The sequence below is a fragment of the Cynoglossus semilaevis genome, chromosome 1 (assembly GCF_000523025.1).
Source record: "Cynoglossus semilaevis isolate Cse_v1.0 chromosome 1, Cse_v1.0, whole genome shotgun sequence".
Classification (NCBI taxonomy): domain Eukaryota; kingdom Metazoa; phylum Chordata; class Actinopteri; order Pleuronectiformes; family Cynoglossidae; genus Cynoglossus; species Cynoglossus semilaevis.
The window spans coordinates 5654257-5673347 of NC_024307.1; the positions used below are offsets into that span (position 1 = coordinate 5654257).

Below are 19091 nucleotides of genomic sequence, written 5' to 3' on the forward strand. Positions count from 1 at the left end.
AACGCTGGGGGTGAGTGAATTAATGGCCATAAAGGAAAGGGGGTCGCGTGACATGGACCCGGAACCGAGGGAAGTAACCCCCCCCCCCCCCCCTTCACCAACCGTTTGAACAACACCTAAACATTGTTGTTTTCAGATAAAAACAGACATGTGCTGTAAAAACCCACCTGTCTGACCGTAAGTGAACGCACCACAGCTTCCAGGAATAGGAAACGAGGGCAACGACTTATTTATAATTTAATAGCTGCATAATGAGCGATTTCAAAACCAATTAACTCCTCAGCGGTGGTTATTTTGGGCTTCCTAAATTATTTTATTTATTCATCATATTTTGGTTATGATGTGATTTTTGAGGTTACAGGAACATTCTTGTCCGTTCTCTTTATTTGTCTTTATCGCAATATTTTTCTGTTTTTCTAAAGTCTTTTCTGAGTCATTTTGTTGATCTTTACTTAACGTATTATTCAGAAAAGCGCTGAAAAAAAATCATCACATGTTTAACATATTTTTTTGGCAGTTGAATTTTTAATAAATAGCTTTTAAATTTCACATTTGATTTTTATGCTACATTTCATTTAAAACAGACCAGTACAATTAAAAAAGTACAATTTTAAAAAAAAGCCATTCATTTATTTCCACATAATTCCCAGGATTTGTGCAATCGTCTCAGCTTCTGGAGGTTTGGCTTCTGAGGTTCCTGCAGAGACAAAAATCAACGACAGCGATGTCCAGATTGTTGACAGTAACGACCGTTTCCTCAGAGTTGAATCGACTTTTAGGACATTGAGGTACCTTCTGGTCTTTGTCTAAATGGTTAAAGTCCACGAGTGGAATAATGGAAGGACGGCCATGAGCGCACTGGAAGGGCAGCCGGCAGGAAGATAAGGCCGTGACCAAACTGTGGCACTCGTCTCTGTTCAGGCTGTGGTTGAATTTGACGGCACCTGGAGAAGTTTTACAGGAAAATGTATAAAGATGATGTAGACACTGACTCCTGCAGGGAACAAATAGCATCAAGTGGAGTTGAGGAGTGGTGCAGCTTTACCATGACAGGCGAGAGACGCAAGAACTTTGAGCACAGTGAGAGGCAACGTTGCCCTCACTCTACCAGCTGATCGCAGTATCTGGAAAAACATCAGAATGGAACGTTTTATTTATCCTTCATCTCAAAGCAAGACTCTAAACTGCAGTGACATTGGAGATACAAAAAGCAAGACTCTAAACTGCAGTGACATTGAAGATACAAAACAAATCCAAAACATCCACAGTTACCTCCGTCTGCTCTCGCAGATACTCCTGGTGTGAGACGGAGATAAACCGTTAGAAACCCCTGAGCCGTTACTTTTCCAAACGAGTGAATAAGTGAATGATCTGGATAATGAGTTTTTCACCGGATGTACCTCAACTATAGGTTTGATGACAGATGGTCTCCCACGCTTCACCTCATTACTCTCCCGCTCCATGAAGCACAGCGGCACCTTCCCCACAAAGATCTGTGGATCTGTGGCCTGGGAGAACGTCACCTCCAGACCCAGACTCGGAAAATGCGTCTGGCAAGACCTGCAGGAAGATTCATCACAAATCACTGGATTAACGATATATGACAGTGACCATCAACTGTCAACAAATACGACGAGTACATCCATCACATTGATAATATGACAAATACATAAACTAAAAATATTTGCTTGGAGCTGATCTATAGGGTGTATCCAAAATAAATACATGCTGAATAAAAGACTGTAAAGAAGGTGTAAAGGAATAAAACATATTTTATTATATATATTATTAGGGATGTCCGTTAATATCGGCCGACTGATATCGCCACGATATTAGCATTATTATATAATGAAAACCGATAACAATCCCTTGGGTTTCGCCAAATGATATGTGGATAAACTGCTGTATATTACAGTGAAAGTCACTAGATGGCAGCATTGCAGCTTATTTAATTAATCTCATACTTATACAGTGCTTTGTACAGATAAATTAATAAATATTACCAGGCCTATATCTGTGTGTATCGGTTGATATCGCAATCGGAAATTAAGTGTTTGGACAATATCGGCAAAAAGTTAATATCAGACCTAATTATTATGGACTTTATAGAGTAGAGTTTTTTTTAAAACTCTACATACAGGTTAAGATCTGATGGGCCATATAAAAAGAGGTAGCGGGCCAGATTTAGCAGATTAGGATCTTCTCCAAGATTTTTCCCCCTTCCGGCTGATTACACGTAGATAGACCTACCTCAGCAGCCGCAGCTCCTCCTCCGTCACACTTATCTCCAGAGGCGGCGAAATATTTGCTGAACGCAGATGTTTGTCTTCTGACGCATCAGTGTCAACGACGTAGGAATCTGAGAGCAAGCATAAAAATGACATGAATTTCTATTCGGTTGTTGACACATTGGTTTCGTTGTTTGTTTGTTTTTTAACCTGCAATTAAATTTTCCAGTCGAACTCTCTCGTGGGCGGCGTGTTGATCCACAAGCACCAGAAGATTTCCTTCAGGAAAAACATATATAGTTATAGCTGAAATACATCATGAGAAGATGACAAAAACAAATAAATATTTTTACCTTCAGTTTGACTCTGAGCTGCAGGCTCCTCGTCGTTCGTGTTTATCAGACAGGCCAGAAACTTCTTATCCACTTGACATATGACCTGTGTGTTAACGATCCAGAGGGTTAGCCTGAAGCAGTTAAAGGAACATTTGTACAGTAGTACAGTAAACCCACACAGAGAACTGAACCTTCATCGACTGAATCATGGCTTTGGAGAAGCGATATGGAAACAGGATATTATGGATCTTCACAGCCAGTCCGTCTGCTTGTCCACTTGATATGTTCACACCTACCTGACAGAAAGGAGTAAACAAGTGCTGTGACTATCAGTCACACTCAGAAGGGGGTCAGTAATGTGATAGTTAGGCAGCATTTACCACGGGTGGTCGTACAAAGACTGGGTTATTCCACTTGGAGTATAACGAGGAGAGTGAAGTGGAGAGTTCTCCGTCGACGTCTGTGACGACAAAAATGAGGAGATAAAACACAAACACACCGGTGTTTATGAAGTTAACGTGTGTGTGTGTGTGTGTGTGTGTGTGTTGAACCCTAACTGTCGGTTGGGTACCTTTGCCATCGTGCCCTGAACTAATCACTCGCTCTGTCCTGGACTTAGGCAGGAAGGGCAAAACTAGGTCCATCTGAAACGGGTAACATCTGTATTCCATCCCTATGTGTACATAGAGGTCAACATGAGCATCGCAGCCTACAGTGAGTCCACATGACAATAGTTAAAGCTGCAACGATTGATAAATTAATCAATGACTTTATTTAGTTGTTGACCAATCTATTTGATAGTCCACTCAGTGAGTGACCTAAAAAAAATAGAACTAAATTATCTGGCCACACGTTTGCTCCCTTTGTCTTTGCTGCTCCTTATTTGGTATATACTGTATGTGTACAGCAGGGGTCACCAACCTGTCGGACAGACACCTTGGAACCCATACCTCAAATAAAATGAATACATTTTTTTTCTAACATGATTATTTGATGTTTATTTTTGGAGTCCAGTCATGGGCTGGAATGGACTGTTTAGCGGGCTGAATCCAGCCCCATGAGCCACCAGTTGATCACTGCTTGTTGTTTTGTTTTCTAGTTCTTTGTGTGTGTGTGTGTGTGTGTGTAGGATTAGGTTAATGTTAAGTTGACCAGGGTGTTCAATGTTGATCTTCTGTTCTGATTTGATTATGACAAAGCACTCAACACCTTTGGTTTGTGGACAAAAACAAAACAACATTTCACATTTTATTTTAATTTTCTCCATTTCATGGAACAAGGAACTAGCTGTCTGGTCAAAAAGAAATGTCCTCCTACTAATGCATATAACTGCAGCTGAAATATTGGGAAAAATGTAAAGTTAAAGTAAATAGTGAAGGAAGTACGACATGCACTGTACCTGTTTCAGAGACCACGCTAACGGCCATGTTGGTGACATCAGACGTACAGGCCACTTGTGTCTCTTCGGTCGATGGACCTTCATATTTGCTGAGTCCAGTCACTCTGTTGACGTACACCGTCTTTCCCACAGAGGCATCAAAGTGATGAAGCCAGTCGTCCGATGTTTCCTCTCCTGTTTCCTCAGCTAACTGACGGCTCGTGTCACAACCCGAGGCCGGCTCACAGATCACTGCAGAGTCACTGGAACTGTCGTTGTTGTTACTGTCCTGGGTGTCATGATCGCTGACTCTGAGAAAAGTATTTCCTTGTGACAAAGTGTCAGAAACCTTCTGCGACACGGTGGAACCCATCGGCTTGTGTTTTTTCAAATGGCAGATTTTAGCAGCCAGGGATTTGTTGGTTTTATTTTCATCAGTAATTGACTCAGTGTGGGAGCTGAGTGATCGCAGGCTACGGAGATTTATCTGTGACTCACTTTTCTGTGTCGGTGCATCATCAACATCCTGCTGATGTCGTTGAGACACCGGCCAATTGGAAGGACGTGAAGTGAGTCCTTCTGTTTCAGCAGATCCAGTCAGGTTTTGTAAACTCAGTTTCTTCTTACTTGATTTACCAAATATTCTCCTAAACTTGTCTAGGGATCCAGACTCCTTCCATAATGATACACTTCGGGAAGACTCCATTCTGGGAATCTTTGGAGGAACGACAGGAGCTAAAGAGTTCTGCCATCTTTGGGAACATTTGTTATGGAGTGAAATGAGTGAAATTCTGTTCTTTACTGCATCGGAGCTCTTGTCTTCGGTCGTTGCTACACTTGGTTGTAGAAATACTGATTTATTCATCTGGGCCAGACAGGGAGTTTTCAGACTTTGGTGTATGAACGGATCGGACAAATGGATCTTTCTGTTTTTGGTGATAGAGTCTCTGTGATTGTCCGTCTGCTGACGACTAGTTTTTAAACCAATGCTATTATTGAACTGGTTTTCTCTGCTGGTGTCACCTGATAAAACATTGTAGCTGGTTGAGGTAGTATTTTGAAAACACATTTGTGTTTTGTTTTCTTCTTCACTGAATGTTCTTTCCTCAGATGATGATGGTTCCGGTTGAACCAGATCAGCCTGGGGCTCATTGTCACCGTCCTCGCCCACACACCCCTCACTCTGTGACTTTAAACTCTCGTCCTCTTCACATACTGTCATATCAGACTCCGGGCAGACACCGTCCTCTAGAACACGCACATCACTTTGCGCACGATGAACAGACTCAGATGCAAGTGTCACTCCGATGCTGTAGTCTGCTGCGGCAGAGGAAGTGGTTGGCAGTTCATCTCTGCCGCTGTTGTCCTCCTCTTTGAATGTCCCGCCCGTGTCCTCTTCAGAAACGTCCAACAAACACCCTCTGGTGAGGAAAGTTTTCACAGCTTCTTCTACACAGAGCAAAACGCCATCCCAGTCTTTGAACTCTATGAGAGTCTTCGCAGGTTCCAGGCAAATGTCATAGTCGGAGTACGGGCATTTGATGTTGATGACGTACACGCCGTGCAGCTCTTGGCTTCTCTTGGACTTCGGACTCCTCAGACCGGGATGCCCATCAGGGCTGCCACCTTTGTGCTGGGAGCTGCTCAGTCTGCGCAGTAGAAAATTCAACAACTTGTGCAACTGTGTCTTCAGCAGCAGTCGACCGTTCACATACAGGTACTGCAGGCTGTTGTTGTAGTGTCCCTCTCTGCAGATGTAACCGCTCACTTCGAACGGCGCGTGCGTGTGGCTGATTTCCCCCAGTTTCTTCACTCTGTCGCTGCCGTGTATTTGAGCGAACCTGTGGTGAGTGTTGTTGGCTTTACTGAGCTGCACCATCATGACTCCCGTGCTGTCGTTCCTCAGGGTGAACGACACAGACGGGTGTATTAGAGAAATAGCCTCCAGTCGGTGTCTGATCCTTTCACTCTCCAGGACAGCGTCCACCCGCCTCCTCCTCACCGGCATGCTGTAGAAAAGGTTGCAAACGATAACAGTTGTTCCCGCTGAGGGTCTTGTAGTCTCTGCCTCAAACACATCCATGCCTTGGCCGTTTTTGAACATTTTCACGTGTGTTTTCACCGTTGATTTGGTCCGGGATGAGATTTCCACCAGCGAGGCCAGAGATAAGATACTGGCCAGGGCTTCGCCTCTGAAACCGTACCAGCGGAGGTTCTCCAGGTCTTCCACACAGCTGCATTTGCTGGTGTAGTATCTGGTTCCCACAAATCCCATGTCTTCAGCACTCATCCCGTTGCCGTTGTCAAGGACTTGAAGTTTGAGGGAGTCCATGTCCACTCTGACTCCCACACAGGTCGCCCCGGCATCGATGCTGTTGAGAACCAGCTCCTCCACACACTGTTGCAGGGAGGGAACAGCCACCCCGGAGCGGAGTTTACCCTCTACCTCTTTGGGCAAACGCTTAATCATGATTTTGTCCTTATAATAACAACATCCATCTCCTGTTTCTGTTCCAGCCCGGTGTCTGTTCTAGTGATGTCAGCGTAAATATACGGAGTTAGAACTTTTTAGCATGTTAAAAATAAGTACGGTTTTTAAAAAATAAAACACAGAGTTAAATATTTATTTTAAACAATACTCGGATCATATATTCGCATGGCAAAAACCTAGCGCTTCCAAGTATTTCTGTTTACAATCAACGTGAAATAATAAGAGATCAACCCTCTAGCTATCATACTACGCAAATAGCGACACCCTCTGGTTTGGAGGCCTAACGTTTACCGTTAGCTTTGGTATAGTCAGTCAAAAACGAGTATTAATTCTGCGTTTCTTCCTCAACGGTCAGTACGGTGTTGAAAATAAACGTATTTATGAATAATACATTATTTTATTTTTAAATTATTTTGTAAAGACGTGTAAATATAATTTTATTGCTGGGTTTGTGAGTGTACAGTACAAAAGTACCGTGTCCTCTCTACGGAGGTTGCAACAAAAGTACCGTGTCCTCTCTACGGAGGTAGCCATGTTGGGTTGCACTCTAAGTTTGGCAGAAAAAAGTAAATACCTTTGGTATGTTAACGATAACAACACTATGAACATTTAACTACAGTTATTTAACCCCTTCCTCTGTCAAACTCATATTTTACCTTTCATGGCAAATGGTCTTCGACAGTATAAAAACGTTTCTAACCTCGTTTTTTCGGGCTTCTGATTTTTTGCTGCGTCTCGTTTGCTAATATATTCTCACCAGTTTTTTATGTATCCCACACTATTTTGAATATATCTCTTTTAAATTTGAACAGTCATATAAACTTACATATAATGCATCTGACGTCACCAGTACAGATTATGTTGTACATGATTTATCTGACGTTGTCACAGGTGTATTTAATTTAATTTAACAATACAGGAAATACGTTATAACGTTGTAACAATCATATGTACCTGATTATCCCGCAGTTTGTCGCTAGCAAGAATAAACGATCTTTATCCTTTACGTTATACGTTTTGTTCCAGACATTGTACATGACATCTATAATTTGTTCACTTCTAAACTGAATATTATAAGGTTATATTTCATGTCATGTCAGTTACGCTCCATTAGTGGGCGCTAAAGTTCATCGTGCATTAACACAATAAAACCCATGAACAGTTTTTCTCTAATCGTTGATTCGTTAAGAATTGTCATTCAAACACATGAAAATAAAATTAAATACTTTGAACACAAAATGTGTAACATGTTTTATATTTATTAGTACACAGTACTTTAGTTCACATAGCGTTCACTATACAGTGAATACACATTGCTTTTGTACACGTTATTCAAACCATTTGACCTTCATTATTCATTATTTATCTGTGTACTGTTTTATTTAACTTCTTATTTCTGTTTTTAAATTTTACATTTGTGGTGTTATTCAGTTCCTTTTTTGTGCATGCACAAAGAACTTTTTACACTGGAATCTAGAAGCTCTATATGTTTAGTCCTGAACATTCTAAATACACATACACACATACTCCCATTCTAGGAGATTTTCTAAAACTGAAAAAAATATTCTAAATAAATAGGACATGTGCTCTAACAGTAATACTACAGCATAATTTATGGACATATTTATTTCACGATATCAAACGAGGAGTGTTCTAGACTTCCTACGGTCTTCTCGTTCTTGAATTCTGCCTTGGTTATGTGTGACTTGGGGCTGCCAGTGGATTTCAACCACTCCTGCATTTCTTTCACTTTGCAGCGTGGCCCCTGCAGCTGGCCCTGGACGGTTCCTGACCGGGTGTTTTGGACCCAACCAACAAGGCCAAGTTTTCTTCCCTCTGCCTGCATATTTTAACATATTTAGAGTAAAACGTTATGTAAAAAAATCACAATCATATAATTACCAAGGACCAGTAATTTGTTACAGACATAAAACACATTTTGTTAAAACCATCAACCAGACCTGAGTGAGCAAAAAGGCTAACAAATTCAACGTACCTGCGTGTATTTACGAAAAAACACACCCTGAACTCTGCCGAAAACCTCATAATCCACAGAAACCAGGTCGTCGTCGGACATTGTGGCCCTGCAAAGAGACACAAGACATTTTTTTAGTCTGTCTCATGAGATTCAAGCTACTGCTAACCCCATTAAACTGCTAATTTGACAATTCACATACACGATACACAAAACACAGACAACTAGGCGCAAGTGTAGCTTCATGTCGAAACTATTATAAATAAAAATAGCGAATTATTCAAAACATTACCACCTAAATGTTGCAGAGAAATTGTCAACCCTCCAATACACCTATAGCCTACTTCCGGGTCCCGACACAGGAAGTGAAACATAACAGACCAATCAGGCAACAGCTAAGAAAATCGGTTACTAGGGAAACGAATGTAAACTATTACAGTCAACGCAGAAAAAGTAACGACTACAGAAGCTTTTCTGTTTCGTTTTTTGCTTCATTTTTTGAGTTTGGGATTTGATAAAATATTCGTTGTGAAGGCTAACGAGGTAAGCTATTGATTTAGGGAGTTTTACACTGAAACAAAATTAATGAAAACTAGTATTAAAAATGTATATGTATATTTATTTTAATACCTAACGCTTGTTTGTAAATTCCAACGACAATTAATTGTGAAGTTCACACTTTATATGTTGATATATTTAGAATGACATACATACTTGATTCTCTCAGTCATAGTGAATTATTTCATTACAAAAACAAAAACAAAACACACGGATAATAAACACATCTGAATGTAACATTTCTTTCAGTATAGACATCCGGTGGCCAAAAAACACATTCTTACACAATGAGTACAGTCACAGGACGAAGACTTAGCCCTCAAAGACAGAGAGACATCAAAGGAGAACGAAAGGCTGGTACTCAATCAAAAGCTCAGAGTGAGGCACCTGGAAGAAAAGCTCCTGGAGACGACTGTCCATTTCCAAATAAACCTGTGAGCCACAGAAGACTTTTTAACTCAGGGACACATCAGTCAACCGATCTCTACACTTCTGAAAAAATTACACAACAACCAAGAGACCATGACGTAGGACAGAAACATTGTCCAAATGGCATCAGAGATACTGCAGGGTCTCAGCATGGAACAAAAAAAGAAATCCAGCTGACGAAAGCAATTCATGAAAAACAGCTCAGGCTCCAGGAGAAGCTGTGGCAGGTGGAAGAGAAAGTCAAACAGAAACTCGCTGAAGCCGCTGGCAAAAACGACGAGGGCAAGAGAGGAGAGAGGAGACAAAGTGGTGAAACAAAGGAGGCACAAATCCGACAGAGCAGATCAGCCGATATCCATCAGGAAAGAAAACAAGTGGAGACCATCAAAACTCTACAAAGACAAAGGAAACCAGAAGCCGTGAAGGGCTTACAGTCCAAAGAGAATAGAAATAATGAAAGTTATGAGCAAAAGGTCAGTAGAGACGCTGACAAATCAAGATGGGAGAAAGTCACAGAGGAGTCAAGACACAACAGAGATGATGGCGACAGGAAAGAAGAAGGTTTGACGTCCAGAGGTGGAACAGCAAAACAAAAAGGACAAACCACAGGTGGGGTAGGTTTGTCAGGAAGAGAGAAGGAGAGAATGTATGATGATCAGGTTACCAAGGAAATGGCTGATCATGAGGCATCATGGGAATCCACTGTACCACAAGACTTTGTTCCATCTCATGAAGAGGAGTTGGAGTTCCTGCAAGATGCAGATGTAAACATCGAGCGCATACCCTGCAAAATCTGCAACAGGAAGTTTGTAGGTGAAAGGCTGGAGAAGCATCTGCAGATCTGTAAAAAGGCGAAACAGTCACAGAGGCAGGTCTTCAACTCCTACCTTAACCGGACCAGAGGATCGGCTTTAGAGGAATTCCTGAAAACCCACAGTAGATGCAAGACTCCAGAGGTAGGATACGAGAAGTATCAGCCAATCATCAGCCAATTATACAAAAATGTCAAAAGGTTAGTTTAAAAAAAGGTGAAAAATGTGAACCAGCTTAGCAGGAAAGTTTGAACAGAAAAACGCCAATAAAAGTTTAATCCTTAGTCTAAAGCTGCTCAAAAATGGAGGGAAAATGTAGAAAAAGGGAAATACAAAAAGACAAGGACTAGGTGAAATTCTGCTAAATGAAAAAGCCTTAACATTTAACCAAGAGGTTAGGGCAAAAACCCTAAATAATAGTCTACAGTTAGCTAAAAAAACAATTAAATAACTACAACAATAAGACAAACCAACTAGCAATAAAACATTTAAATGCTATCAAAATGTTTGCACAAACACAGCTTTTAGCAACAGTAACTTACAACAACTAAAAGTAAGCTATACGCTAACCAAAAGTAGCCCAGAAATAGCTATTACATTTCCAAAAAAGGGGGGTCTAAATTGAGCCTTACATACAAGCAGTTTTTCTAGAACAACATTCCATGTAACCTATTCCTATAAATGTTGGGCTTTAAACAAAGATTTAACAAAAACGGTTGCACTCTTTTGTAGGTTTTAATGTTATCTGTTTTACACTCGTCAAGTCGCATTATTAACACGTCATTTATTTTCATTTGAGTGGAAATACTCACCATCTTTCACACCGAGTGTATTTTAATGTCTCCTCCAGGTTTTACAGAAAAAGGGTCGCAGACAAATCAAAAAGACCGTCACAAATGCTGCACCGCCCAGTCGACCACCAGGTGGAGCCTCACAACAGAAAAGGTCCAAGTGAGCTGATAACGGTGGAACAATAAGCTCTGGGCCCGACATGTTAATGTCGATGCTGGTCTAGAACTTGTCTAGTACTGTGGTACTTGTTATATTATAATAATCTCTAACACTGTTGATTTTTCGCTTGTTGATTAGAATAGCTGAACTACGGGTTCCGCTGTGGGACAAACAGACCGTCAGACACGTTACAAGACAGCTTTTCAGTTTTATTTGTAGCTTTTACACGACACTTCATCAGCATCAGTGAGAGAACAGTTGTTTATACAAACGTTACATGACCATATTTGGTAAACTGCAGGAACTAGCGTTTACTGTGGGTTCTTTAAAATGCACTGTGCATAAAAACATGATTGTCATATTTACCATCATCTTTGGTTTCAGAAGTTTGGACTGTATTTTGAACCGTGTGTGAAAAAACAACAACAACGTGCCAGTGTTGCTCTGTTGTTGTTCCCACACTTTAACAGCTTTTAATGTTATTGCCACATTTCATTGTTGTAACAAACCAATATGATAAAGCGATGGAGCAAAAAAAAAAAAAAGAAAAGAAAAGAAAAAGAACATTTTTCTTCCAAAAACCGTTCAGTAAATACCAAAGACAAATTAAATGAATACAAAAAGCAATAAAAACAAACCGCAGACGCAGCGTCATCTGCAAAATGAAGAAGAAACCTCGGCAGAAAACTGTTCAAGTTCACAAAGACGAACACAAAGAAGTGCCCAATCAGAAAAACACATGAAATCAGTAGTTGTTTTTTTGTTTTTGTTTCACACAAACGTGATGTCAGACCAAACATGCAAATGCAAACTTTGTATATTTACGATTTAATTTCTTTGTGTTTGAAACTTTTAGGTTAAGTTAGGAGAACTGACTTTTATTTCTCATAATTCTAAGTAAACAAAATTCACCTTTTTTGGCTTCCTGGCATTTAAAATAACGTAAAACAACATATAAGGCTAAAGACAACATTTTTGGATCAAAGTTAGAATTCAAGCACTTATTTCTTAGAATTACAAATAATTCTTCTGAATTAGAAAAGACTTGAAAACATAATAGTTCCTGACTTTTTGTGATGGAATTTTCTCAGAAATCTGTGAAAAAAATGTAATTTAATCTTTTCTTGCACATGAATCCTATTCTACATTTAAAAAATATTGTTTGACATCGCATGTCTGTGTCAAGACTGTTTCCCAAGATGAACAGAAATTGATGATTATTGGCAGGTATCTACCTCCATGAGCTGGTTTGGCCTATGACATTGAAAATACCAAATGCGAGGCTCATCTGAGGAGCGGGGCCCCAGGTCTGAGCATTCACACTGAAGAGTAACACTCTGATCCCTGGGTCTCAGGGTCTGATGTTTCATGTTGAATCCAGCCAACATTTGACAGTGGAAGACAGTGACCTCATCGCCCAGGTGAACACATTCAGAACAGCCAGTGTGCGTTGTGTTAAAACGGTAAACACGGTAAAATGTAATGGTGTGCCTCCAGCAACTTGCTAAAACGTGGACTGTAACGTAACCGTGACGACGCCCCTCCGACTGCTGAGTCTTGAAACTTGCTCCCCTACTCTGAGGCGACCTGGGCTCACACACTGGCCCCCGCAGATCTGCTCCCATGGCTCGAGACCCCGCTCACTCTTCCAGCGACATCCCCTGACACGCGGTCAGACTGATGGTTCCCGTTGTTGTCTTGTCCCGTTCCCCTCAGGAGTGAATTGTTAATCGCTGCCCAAAGTCTCTCGTTCTCCTGCTGCTGGTCGCTGACCTACAGGCAGGAAGACGCAGCGGTTGTTGTGTTTTTCTACGGTACATGGATCAACGCTGTAGCAGAACTGACGTAGGGTCACGTTAATCGATCTAAAACTACTTATCGAGAATTTGGTCAATGGCAACGTCATAAGGAACTTTTTCATTTTTATCATCAACAAAACTCGCTGTTTTCACACGTATTTGCTCCATGTTTGAGTTAAAATTGCAAAGTAATGTAGACTCACTCCTCCCCTAATGCAAATTACCTGATCCATGTCTTGAAAAAAATTCCACGTCCAGTTTCCTAACAGAACTCTTCAACCTTAATTCATGACGTCCAGTGGTTTTGATCTTGAATTGATCTTGAATTGTCTAATTTTGGTACAAAGTCATAAAAACTACTTTGCTATGCTGATGACATGAGATTGTATGTGTGTCAAAAATTAACACGCACTGGACCCCGTTCTTAATGTAAAGAAAACAGGTAAAATCCCAAGCTAAAAGTCAGTGTGAACAAAAGTGTATTTGCTTCAGTTTAACCACTACAGGGTCAGATACCGTATTAACTAATACAGGATTCGATTCAGGATTGAGTGTGAAAACGGGATACGACATACAAGTTCCTATTCTCCCCTGACTTTCCAGGACATTTTCACTAGAACACAACATCCACTCGTCACACGCTAATACCATTATTCCCATTTTCACACTCAATCCCACATTGACTCCTGTATTAGTTAGTTAATTTGGGATTTGATCTTGTAGCAGTTAAAGAGCAGCGAGTATAATTTGGTCAGACTGAATGAGTCGGGACTCACTGTGCACTTAATACCCGTTTTGTTCACATTTAGTTGTAATTTTTCATGATTGCTAAACTGACAAATACTCACGTGTCATGTGATCAACAATATAGTAGTCTCACCTGCTTCTCCAGCATCTGGATCCTCATCTCCTGGCGAGCGACCGTCTCCCTTAGCTGCAAAAGACAACGTTGAGTTAAAATCCTTAATGAATTAACGGTGTTATCTACACGCTGTGAAGACTCGATCACCTGTGTGACCTCACTGCTGGCACTGCAGCACACGCTGGATTCTCCTTTTCTGCACACGTGAGCCCCCTGCAGTCCATTGATGTTACTGCTGTCCATTCGTTTGGTCTGCAAAGAATCAAGAGTTGACACAGCAGAACACATATGGAGTTTGTCGAGAACAGTAAAGAGTTCATCGCATACCGAGAGGCCTTTCTCGGTGCCGACAGCCGCAGCGGCAGCCTTTAGCTCCTTCAGCTCCTCGTAAGGTAAAGTGACGCTCTCTGAGATGGACGTGAGCTGGTCAGGTGTGGACGGCTCGGTGTCCGGCATTGGGATGAACTCTGCGTCCTCAAGCTCCTGTTGGACGAGGATTTAGCAAAGTTTAAATCTCAAGCGGAACACATTTAAATCACTGATTTGATTTTTAATTGAATGTTTAATGATGTTAAACCTTTCTGAGCCACAGAGGGCAGGAACTGTCTCCAGTCTGATTTGTCATGGACATCATCGGGGTCTCCAATAAGCAGGACTCTGTATTAGCCTCCCGTGTCCCCCCCAGGCCTCGGTCACGACACTCTGTCTCTGATCCTGGCTCCAAGTCCAGATCTACTGTGGATGTGGACGCCTCCTGACCCAGACCTTAGTTCACACAGGATAATTCCGTTACACAGAGAGATGGCTTTAAAGTGTCATGATAAACAGTCCAACAGACAAGAAAACCCCACAACTACCGATTGACAGTCCACTGCTGTTGGAGCGAATAGTCTTGGAGTTTAAGACCTTTTCTACAAAAAGAAGAAAAAAAAATTAATTCATACAAATTTGCTGTTAGAGTCAGTATATACAGGCCAGGGGTCAGTATCTGATCACTAACCCATTATGATAACCGTGTGCCAACCCCGGCAGGAAAGGTCTGGTACATGATGGAGGGAACCAAAGATGGGCCTCGGCATGGCAGGACACACCTCCGAACCAAACCTCTTGTCAGGGGGCATCCCCAGTCGCCCGTTTCCTGCATTTCCCCAGGCAAAGATCTGGTTGTCTGTAAAAAGAAAAACATAGATAACAGTGGTGATGGTTCTATAGTGTAAAGGTTATCACGCCTGCCCTACACCCTGAGAGTCCTGGGTTCAAGCCCTACAGAAACCACATGCTTAGTGGCGCCTCGTGTGGCAGCCTGTGTGGGTTACAAAGACTCAAAGTGTGAATTTTTATAATAATATATGATTATTATAAAAAACAATTATAACAATAATTGAACTTTATTGATCCCACACTTGGGAAATTCTTGTGTTAACAGCAAATCTGCTGCAAAATGTTGCCCCTCGCAGACGCCAAGTATGTGCTTCCCCTGGGAATCGAACCCAGGACTCCCTGTTCTCTAGTACAATCAGGCTAACTGCTACACTATGGAACTAGCCTTACTACCTTTTTTTAAAAAAACTTATGGAACTAGCCTTACTACCTTTTTTTTTTTAAACCTCTTACCTTCTGTGGCCGCGATGGTAAAACCATCTCCACAGGACACTTTTGTTAGACTCTTTCCTCCGAACGGTCCGACTAGAACCTGGACCCCTTGATGCTTCTTGAAGTCCTTCACACCCAGCTGCCCGTACTTGTTGCAACCGAAGGTGAGAAGACGCCCACGTTCTGTAAAGTCAGAAATAATTTTTATTTCTGAAGGCATCATCAGTGAGCAGCAGTGATGTTGGTCGTATCCCACTACCGTCCACTGCAGCCGTGTGGGTCTTCCCCGGAGCGATGGCCTGGATGGTGAATCGTGACAGCTGCTTCACCAAGGTCAGTGTGGTGATGTACGGGATACCCTGGTAACCCTGGTGTAGTAATGTAAAAAACATTAGCATGTAAACAAAAACAATATAGACAACATGAGGTCCGGTCCGGTCGCAGTACCTCGCCAGGGTGGTTTTTCAGACCCGAGAATCCCTGGTTCAGTCCCAGTTTGTTGTACTCGTTGTTTCCACAGGCTAAGACTTTGCCAGTTTCTGTCAAATAGAAGGTTCCATCGCTGCCACACGACACGGAAGAGATGATGGCACCTTTAGGAACCTCCACCTGGGAGAAAAATCCCATTTAAAAAATAAATTATTTTTTTTCTTCTTCCAATTGAATCTAACTGTATGCTCTAAGGCAGAGTTACAGTCCAACAGGACGACGTAACGAATGAGACAAAGTGAAGGAATGAAAGAGTCAGTGCTGATTCATCAGTTGTGTTTAATACGATAGTACACATAAAAATATTATATTTTAAGACACTAGTCAGAATTCTGACTTTAAAAGAGATTTTACTCTGAAAAGATCATTTGAGACATTTTCTTTTAATTATGCAAAAATGCCCTTCGCTCTCATGTTTGAATTAAAACGCTTTCAGATATGAAAGAATTATAATTTCTTTTTTCATTAAAAACAGCCAAATCAGTTGTGGATTTTGAGGGAAAGACAGAAAATTGTGTATTTAATCTCTGACACAATTTGAGTAATTATTTTGAATTTACATTTTTCAAACAATACAACATTTTGAATTGAAATCATAATCCTTGAAAAGTCCTTGAAATTCTGATTTGTATGTTTGTAAATAAAAGTTTACAATTATTTCACTTTTTTTTTTATTTTGGTTAGATTTTGAACTACAATCTCAACACTAGAAAATATCCCATTTGACATCCAACCTGCTCTGTTTGTGTTCATTTGAAATAAATATTTGAACCTGAATTTTTGAATATCTCAAAAAACCATCTTCAAGGCCACATGACCTACTGGTAGGTCCAATCTGGCCCAGAGTCACAGGTTTGACCTCAGTGTTTTAAGGCATCAGAAGCTGTATGAAAGCTTTGACTCACCTGCATGGGAGAAGAGAAGTCATCTTCACACTCCAGTCCCAGACGCCCTACAGCAGGAAAACAGAGCGGTTTTGACAAGAACCACTTAGTAAGGACCAATGTCGCCATCTGCTGGTGACAATTACAACAGCAAAAGCAACCTGACATTGTCTAAATGACATCAGCTCATGACAGCAGTACATACAGCAACCCTATGTACCATACTCTCCACAGCCCCACGAGAAGATCTCTCCGCTGTGGGTCAGCACCACCACGTGGTTGTCGCCGCATGACACCTGACGGACAGGGCGCTCATCGAAAAACTCCAGAAGAACTGGCTCCAAAACCTCACTTCCCAGCGCGTCTTCTACGCCGATGCAGCCGTAATAGTCAGACCCAAACATGTACATCTGGTCTTCGTCTGTTGAACCAGCAGAGATAGTCAGGAAAACCATGTGACCTTTGTGACCTTTGTTACCCTGTTGTCACAGGACACTCACCGGTGACACAGGCAGTGAAGTCAGACCCACACGCCACCTGTCGAATGGCCTTCCCCTGAAGCTTCTCCACTCTCTTTGGCTGCCGGTACGACGCCTGGTCACCGTGTCCCAGCTGGCCCACCATCTTGGCTCCACTCTGGACATTCTGCAGACAGGGATGAGGAGGCGTATGCAGCGTGAAGCACGTGGAGTGGCGTGCTACTAAATCACTGGTGATCAGTTACTCACAGCCCACGTGTACAGCTCCTTTTCCACCGTCACCACTGCAAAGTGACATTCTCCCGCACACACATGTTGGGCGCTGGTGCCTCCTTTAAACGTGTCCAGTTTCTGGGGGGTGAATTTGCCTCCACCCCAGAAGTACACATCCCTGGACCGTGTGGTCACCACGGCAACAGGGGTCTCCGTCGCTGTACTCAGTCTGTAGCATGACCAGAACAAAAAAAACAAAAAAAAAAAAACTCAAGACAAAACTCCAAGAAAACAGCGGTGATATTTCAGAGCAGACGACTGTGAACGACGCTGAGTTTTAAACTCACTTGGGTTTCTTCATGGCGGAATTCAGCAGAGCAACACGCTCCTCCAGTTCCCTGGGACAGAAGGACAACATGTGTGTTCTGACTGTGCAATAATTCATCGTTCACTATATGAATTATTTTAATGGTCGCAGAGGCAGCTCTAGCCAAACCCAGCAGTCATGGTGTGAGGCTGGGGTACAGGACTCCACAAGTACATCAAAAAGCTATTAATTAATTTATGAAAACAACAAGGCTCATTTCTCAACATATTCTCCATGTAAATCTTAACATTTCTGCAATCTGTGTTTCCATCAGAGAATTCCTTCTCTGTAGAACCACTCAGCTCAGGACTGATATAAAATAAAATAAAATAAGAATAGAAACTTACATAAAATTAAATAATTAATTAATTAAATTAATTAAATTAAAAAACAAATAAAACATAATAAAAAAATAAGGAAGAAATAAAGCAAATAAAGTAAAAAATATATATAATAAAATCAATCAAAAAAAAACAACTCCTAATTCCTCACTAATGTTTATACGTCATGACTTAATATAAAAGAATGTATTCAATCTGCTCTGAGTCGTATAGATTATCAGCCCCAAATTTACAGACTTAAAAACCTACTGTCTGCAGCAGGAGATGAAGGGCTGGTTCAGGACCTGCTCAGCTGTGGGCCTCTTCGCAGGATCCTGTGGGTCAACACAAATCAAACTCTGATGACATCACAACATCTTGTTTTTCCGCTTGTGTCAGTTTTTAGATTTCATACTAAGCAACAACACAATTGTGTCCGATTGCGTTTCTCACTCACCTGGTCCAGGCACTCGTACACCAGCTTGATCAACGCCGTAGAATAAACATCAGAGTTCACCTCCATGGTCCAGTTCCCCTGGACGATTTTCACGCAGAGATTGAGAGGGTTCTGCGAGGACAGAAGGTTATTCCAGTTTGATGGAAAAATTCAGATTGTTAATTACGGAGGAATCATGGGAATATTGCTTCGCCCGACTGACCGTTGCATCAAATGTTCTCGTGAGTGTTAGGACCTCGAAAACAACACATCCCATGGCCCAGATGTCAGACTTGAAGTTGTACTTTGCTCCCTGGCACAGTTCTGGCGACATGTAATATGGAGTTCCCACACACTGGAATTACAGGAGAAGAAACAGTTCAGGGGAGTGTGGAACTGGAACTGGAACATGAGGATTCCCAGGACTGTCTTCAAACGTCCGTGTCCAATACTGGTCAAAAGGCTCATCAGAGTTGATGACGGACAATTAGG

General features: G+C 41.6%; 4 protein-coding genes across 15 annotated transcripts in view; 1 reads left to right on the forward strand and 3 right to left on the reverse strand.

Moving 5' to 3' along the window:
- Window positions 1–265: 265 nt before the first annotated feature.
- Window positions 266–7480, reverse strand: mlh3 (mutL homolog 3 (E. coli)). Of its 6 annotated transcripts, none has more exons than XM_025064584.1 (12): window positions 3963–6631; window positions 3135–3236; window positions 2944–3023; window positions 2755–2859; window positions 2582–2666; window positions 2439–2507; window positions 2251–2359; window positions 1401–1560; window positions 1273–1296; window positions 1046–1124; window positions 793–944; window positions 266–697 (listed from the first exon to the last, which is right to left on the reverse strand). In XM_025064584.1, exons 1-12 carry the CDS (start codon window positions 6409–6411, stop codon window positions 626–628), a joined length of 3486 nt encoding a protein of 1161 aa, XP_024920352.1. In that variant the 5' UTR covers window positions 6412–6631; the 3' UTR covers window positions 266–625. The 6 variants fall into 6 exon arrangements, 5 of the variants coding, with proteins under 5 accessions (XP_024920352.1, XP_024920334.1, XP_016890594.1 ...); XM_017035105.2 differs by adding an exon at window positions 7387–7480 and having other exon boundaries at window positions 547–944; window positions 3963–6471; XM_017035101.2 differs by having other exon boundaries at window positions 547–944; window positions 3963–6632.
- A 270-nt stretch (window positions 7481–7750) lies between these two features.
- On the reverse strand, window positions 7751–9233 carry acyp1 (acylphosphatase 1, erythrocyte (common) type). 4 transcript variants are annotated; one of them, XM_008338431.3, is made up of 3 exons: window positions 8610–8735; window positions 8429–8516; window positions 7751–8272 (listed from the first exon to the last, which is right to left on the reverse strand). In XM_008338431.3, the coding sequence occupies exons 1-3, from the start codon at window positions 8651–8653 to the stop codon at window positions 8057–8059; spliced, it is 348 nt and encodes a 115-aa protein (XP_008336653.1). In that variant the 5' UTR covers window positions 8654–8735; the 3' UTR covers window positions 7751–8056. The 4 variants fall into 4 exon arrangements, with proteins under 4 accessions (XP_008336653.1, XP_008336661.1, XP_008336674.1 ...); XM_008338439.3 differs by lacking the exon at window positions 8610–8735 and adding an exon at window positions 9122–9233 and having other exon boundaries at window positions 7757–8272; XM_008338452.3 differs by having other exon boundaries at window positions 7760–8272; window positions 8700–8778.
- Window positions 8821–11699, forward strand: LOC103399837 (zinc finger C2HC domain-containing protein 1C). Of its 3 annotated transcripts, none has more exons than XM_017035129.2 (3): window positions 8821–8950; window positions 9215–10406; window positions 11057–11699. In XM_017035129.2, exons 2-3 carry the CDS (start codon window positions 9253–9255, stop codon window positions 11181–11183), a joined length of 1281 nt encoding a protein of 426 aa, XP_016890618.1. In that variant the 5' UTR covers window positions 8821–8950; window positions 9215–9252; the 3' UTR covers window positions 11184–11699. The 3 variants fall into 3 exon arrangements, with proteins under 3 accessions (XP_016890618.1, XP_016890622.1, XP_024920510.1); XM_017035133.2 differs by having other exon boundaries at window positions 8826–8950; window positions 9215–10350; XM_025064742.1 differs by lacking the exon at window positions 8821–8950 and having other exon boundaries at window positions 9136–10406.
- nek9 (NIMA related kinase 9) overlaps window positions 11595–19091 on the reverse strand; it is a 12064-nt gene continuing 4567 nt past the window's right edge. Inside the window, exons 6-23 of one of the 2 annotated variants that reach the window (XM_008337833.3) lie at window positions 18823–18954; window positions 18621–18731; window positions 18434–18498; window positions 17824–17874; window positions 17513–17717; window positions 17285–17429; window positions 17005–17205; window positions 16806–16852; window positions 15859–16020; window positions 15671–15779; window positions 15433–15594; window positions 14819–14986; window positions 14676–14729; window positions 14396–14583; window positions 14146–14301; window positions 13966–14070; window positions 13837–13890; window positions 11595–12930 (exon numbers count right to left, since the gene is read on the reverse strand). In XM_008337833.3, coding sequence (XP_008336055.1) covers window positions 12751–12930; window positions 13837–13890; window positions 13966–14070; window positions 14146–14301; window positions 14396–14583; window positions 14676–14729; window positions 14819–14986; window positions 15433–15594; window positions 15671–15779; window positions 15859–16020; window positions 16806–16852; window positions 17005–17205; window positions 17285–17429; window positions 17513–17717; window positions 17824–17874; window positions 18434–18498; window positions 18621–18731; window positions 18823–18954 — 2295 coding nt within the window. In that variant the 3' untranslated portion in view covers window positions 11595–12750. The remainder of the gene's footprint in view (window positions 12931–13836; window positions 13891–13965; window positions 14071–14145; window positions 14302–14395; window positions 14584–14675; window positions 14730–14818; window positions 14987–15432; window positions 15595–15670; window positions 15780–15858; window positions 16021–16805; window positions 16853–17004; window positions 17206–17284; window positions 17430–17512; window positions 17718–17823; window positions 17875–18433; window positions 18499–18620; window positions 18732–18822; window positions 18955–19091) is intronic. The other variant, XM_008337893.3, reaches the window with a different exon arrangement.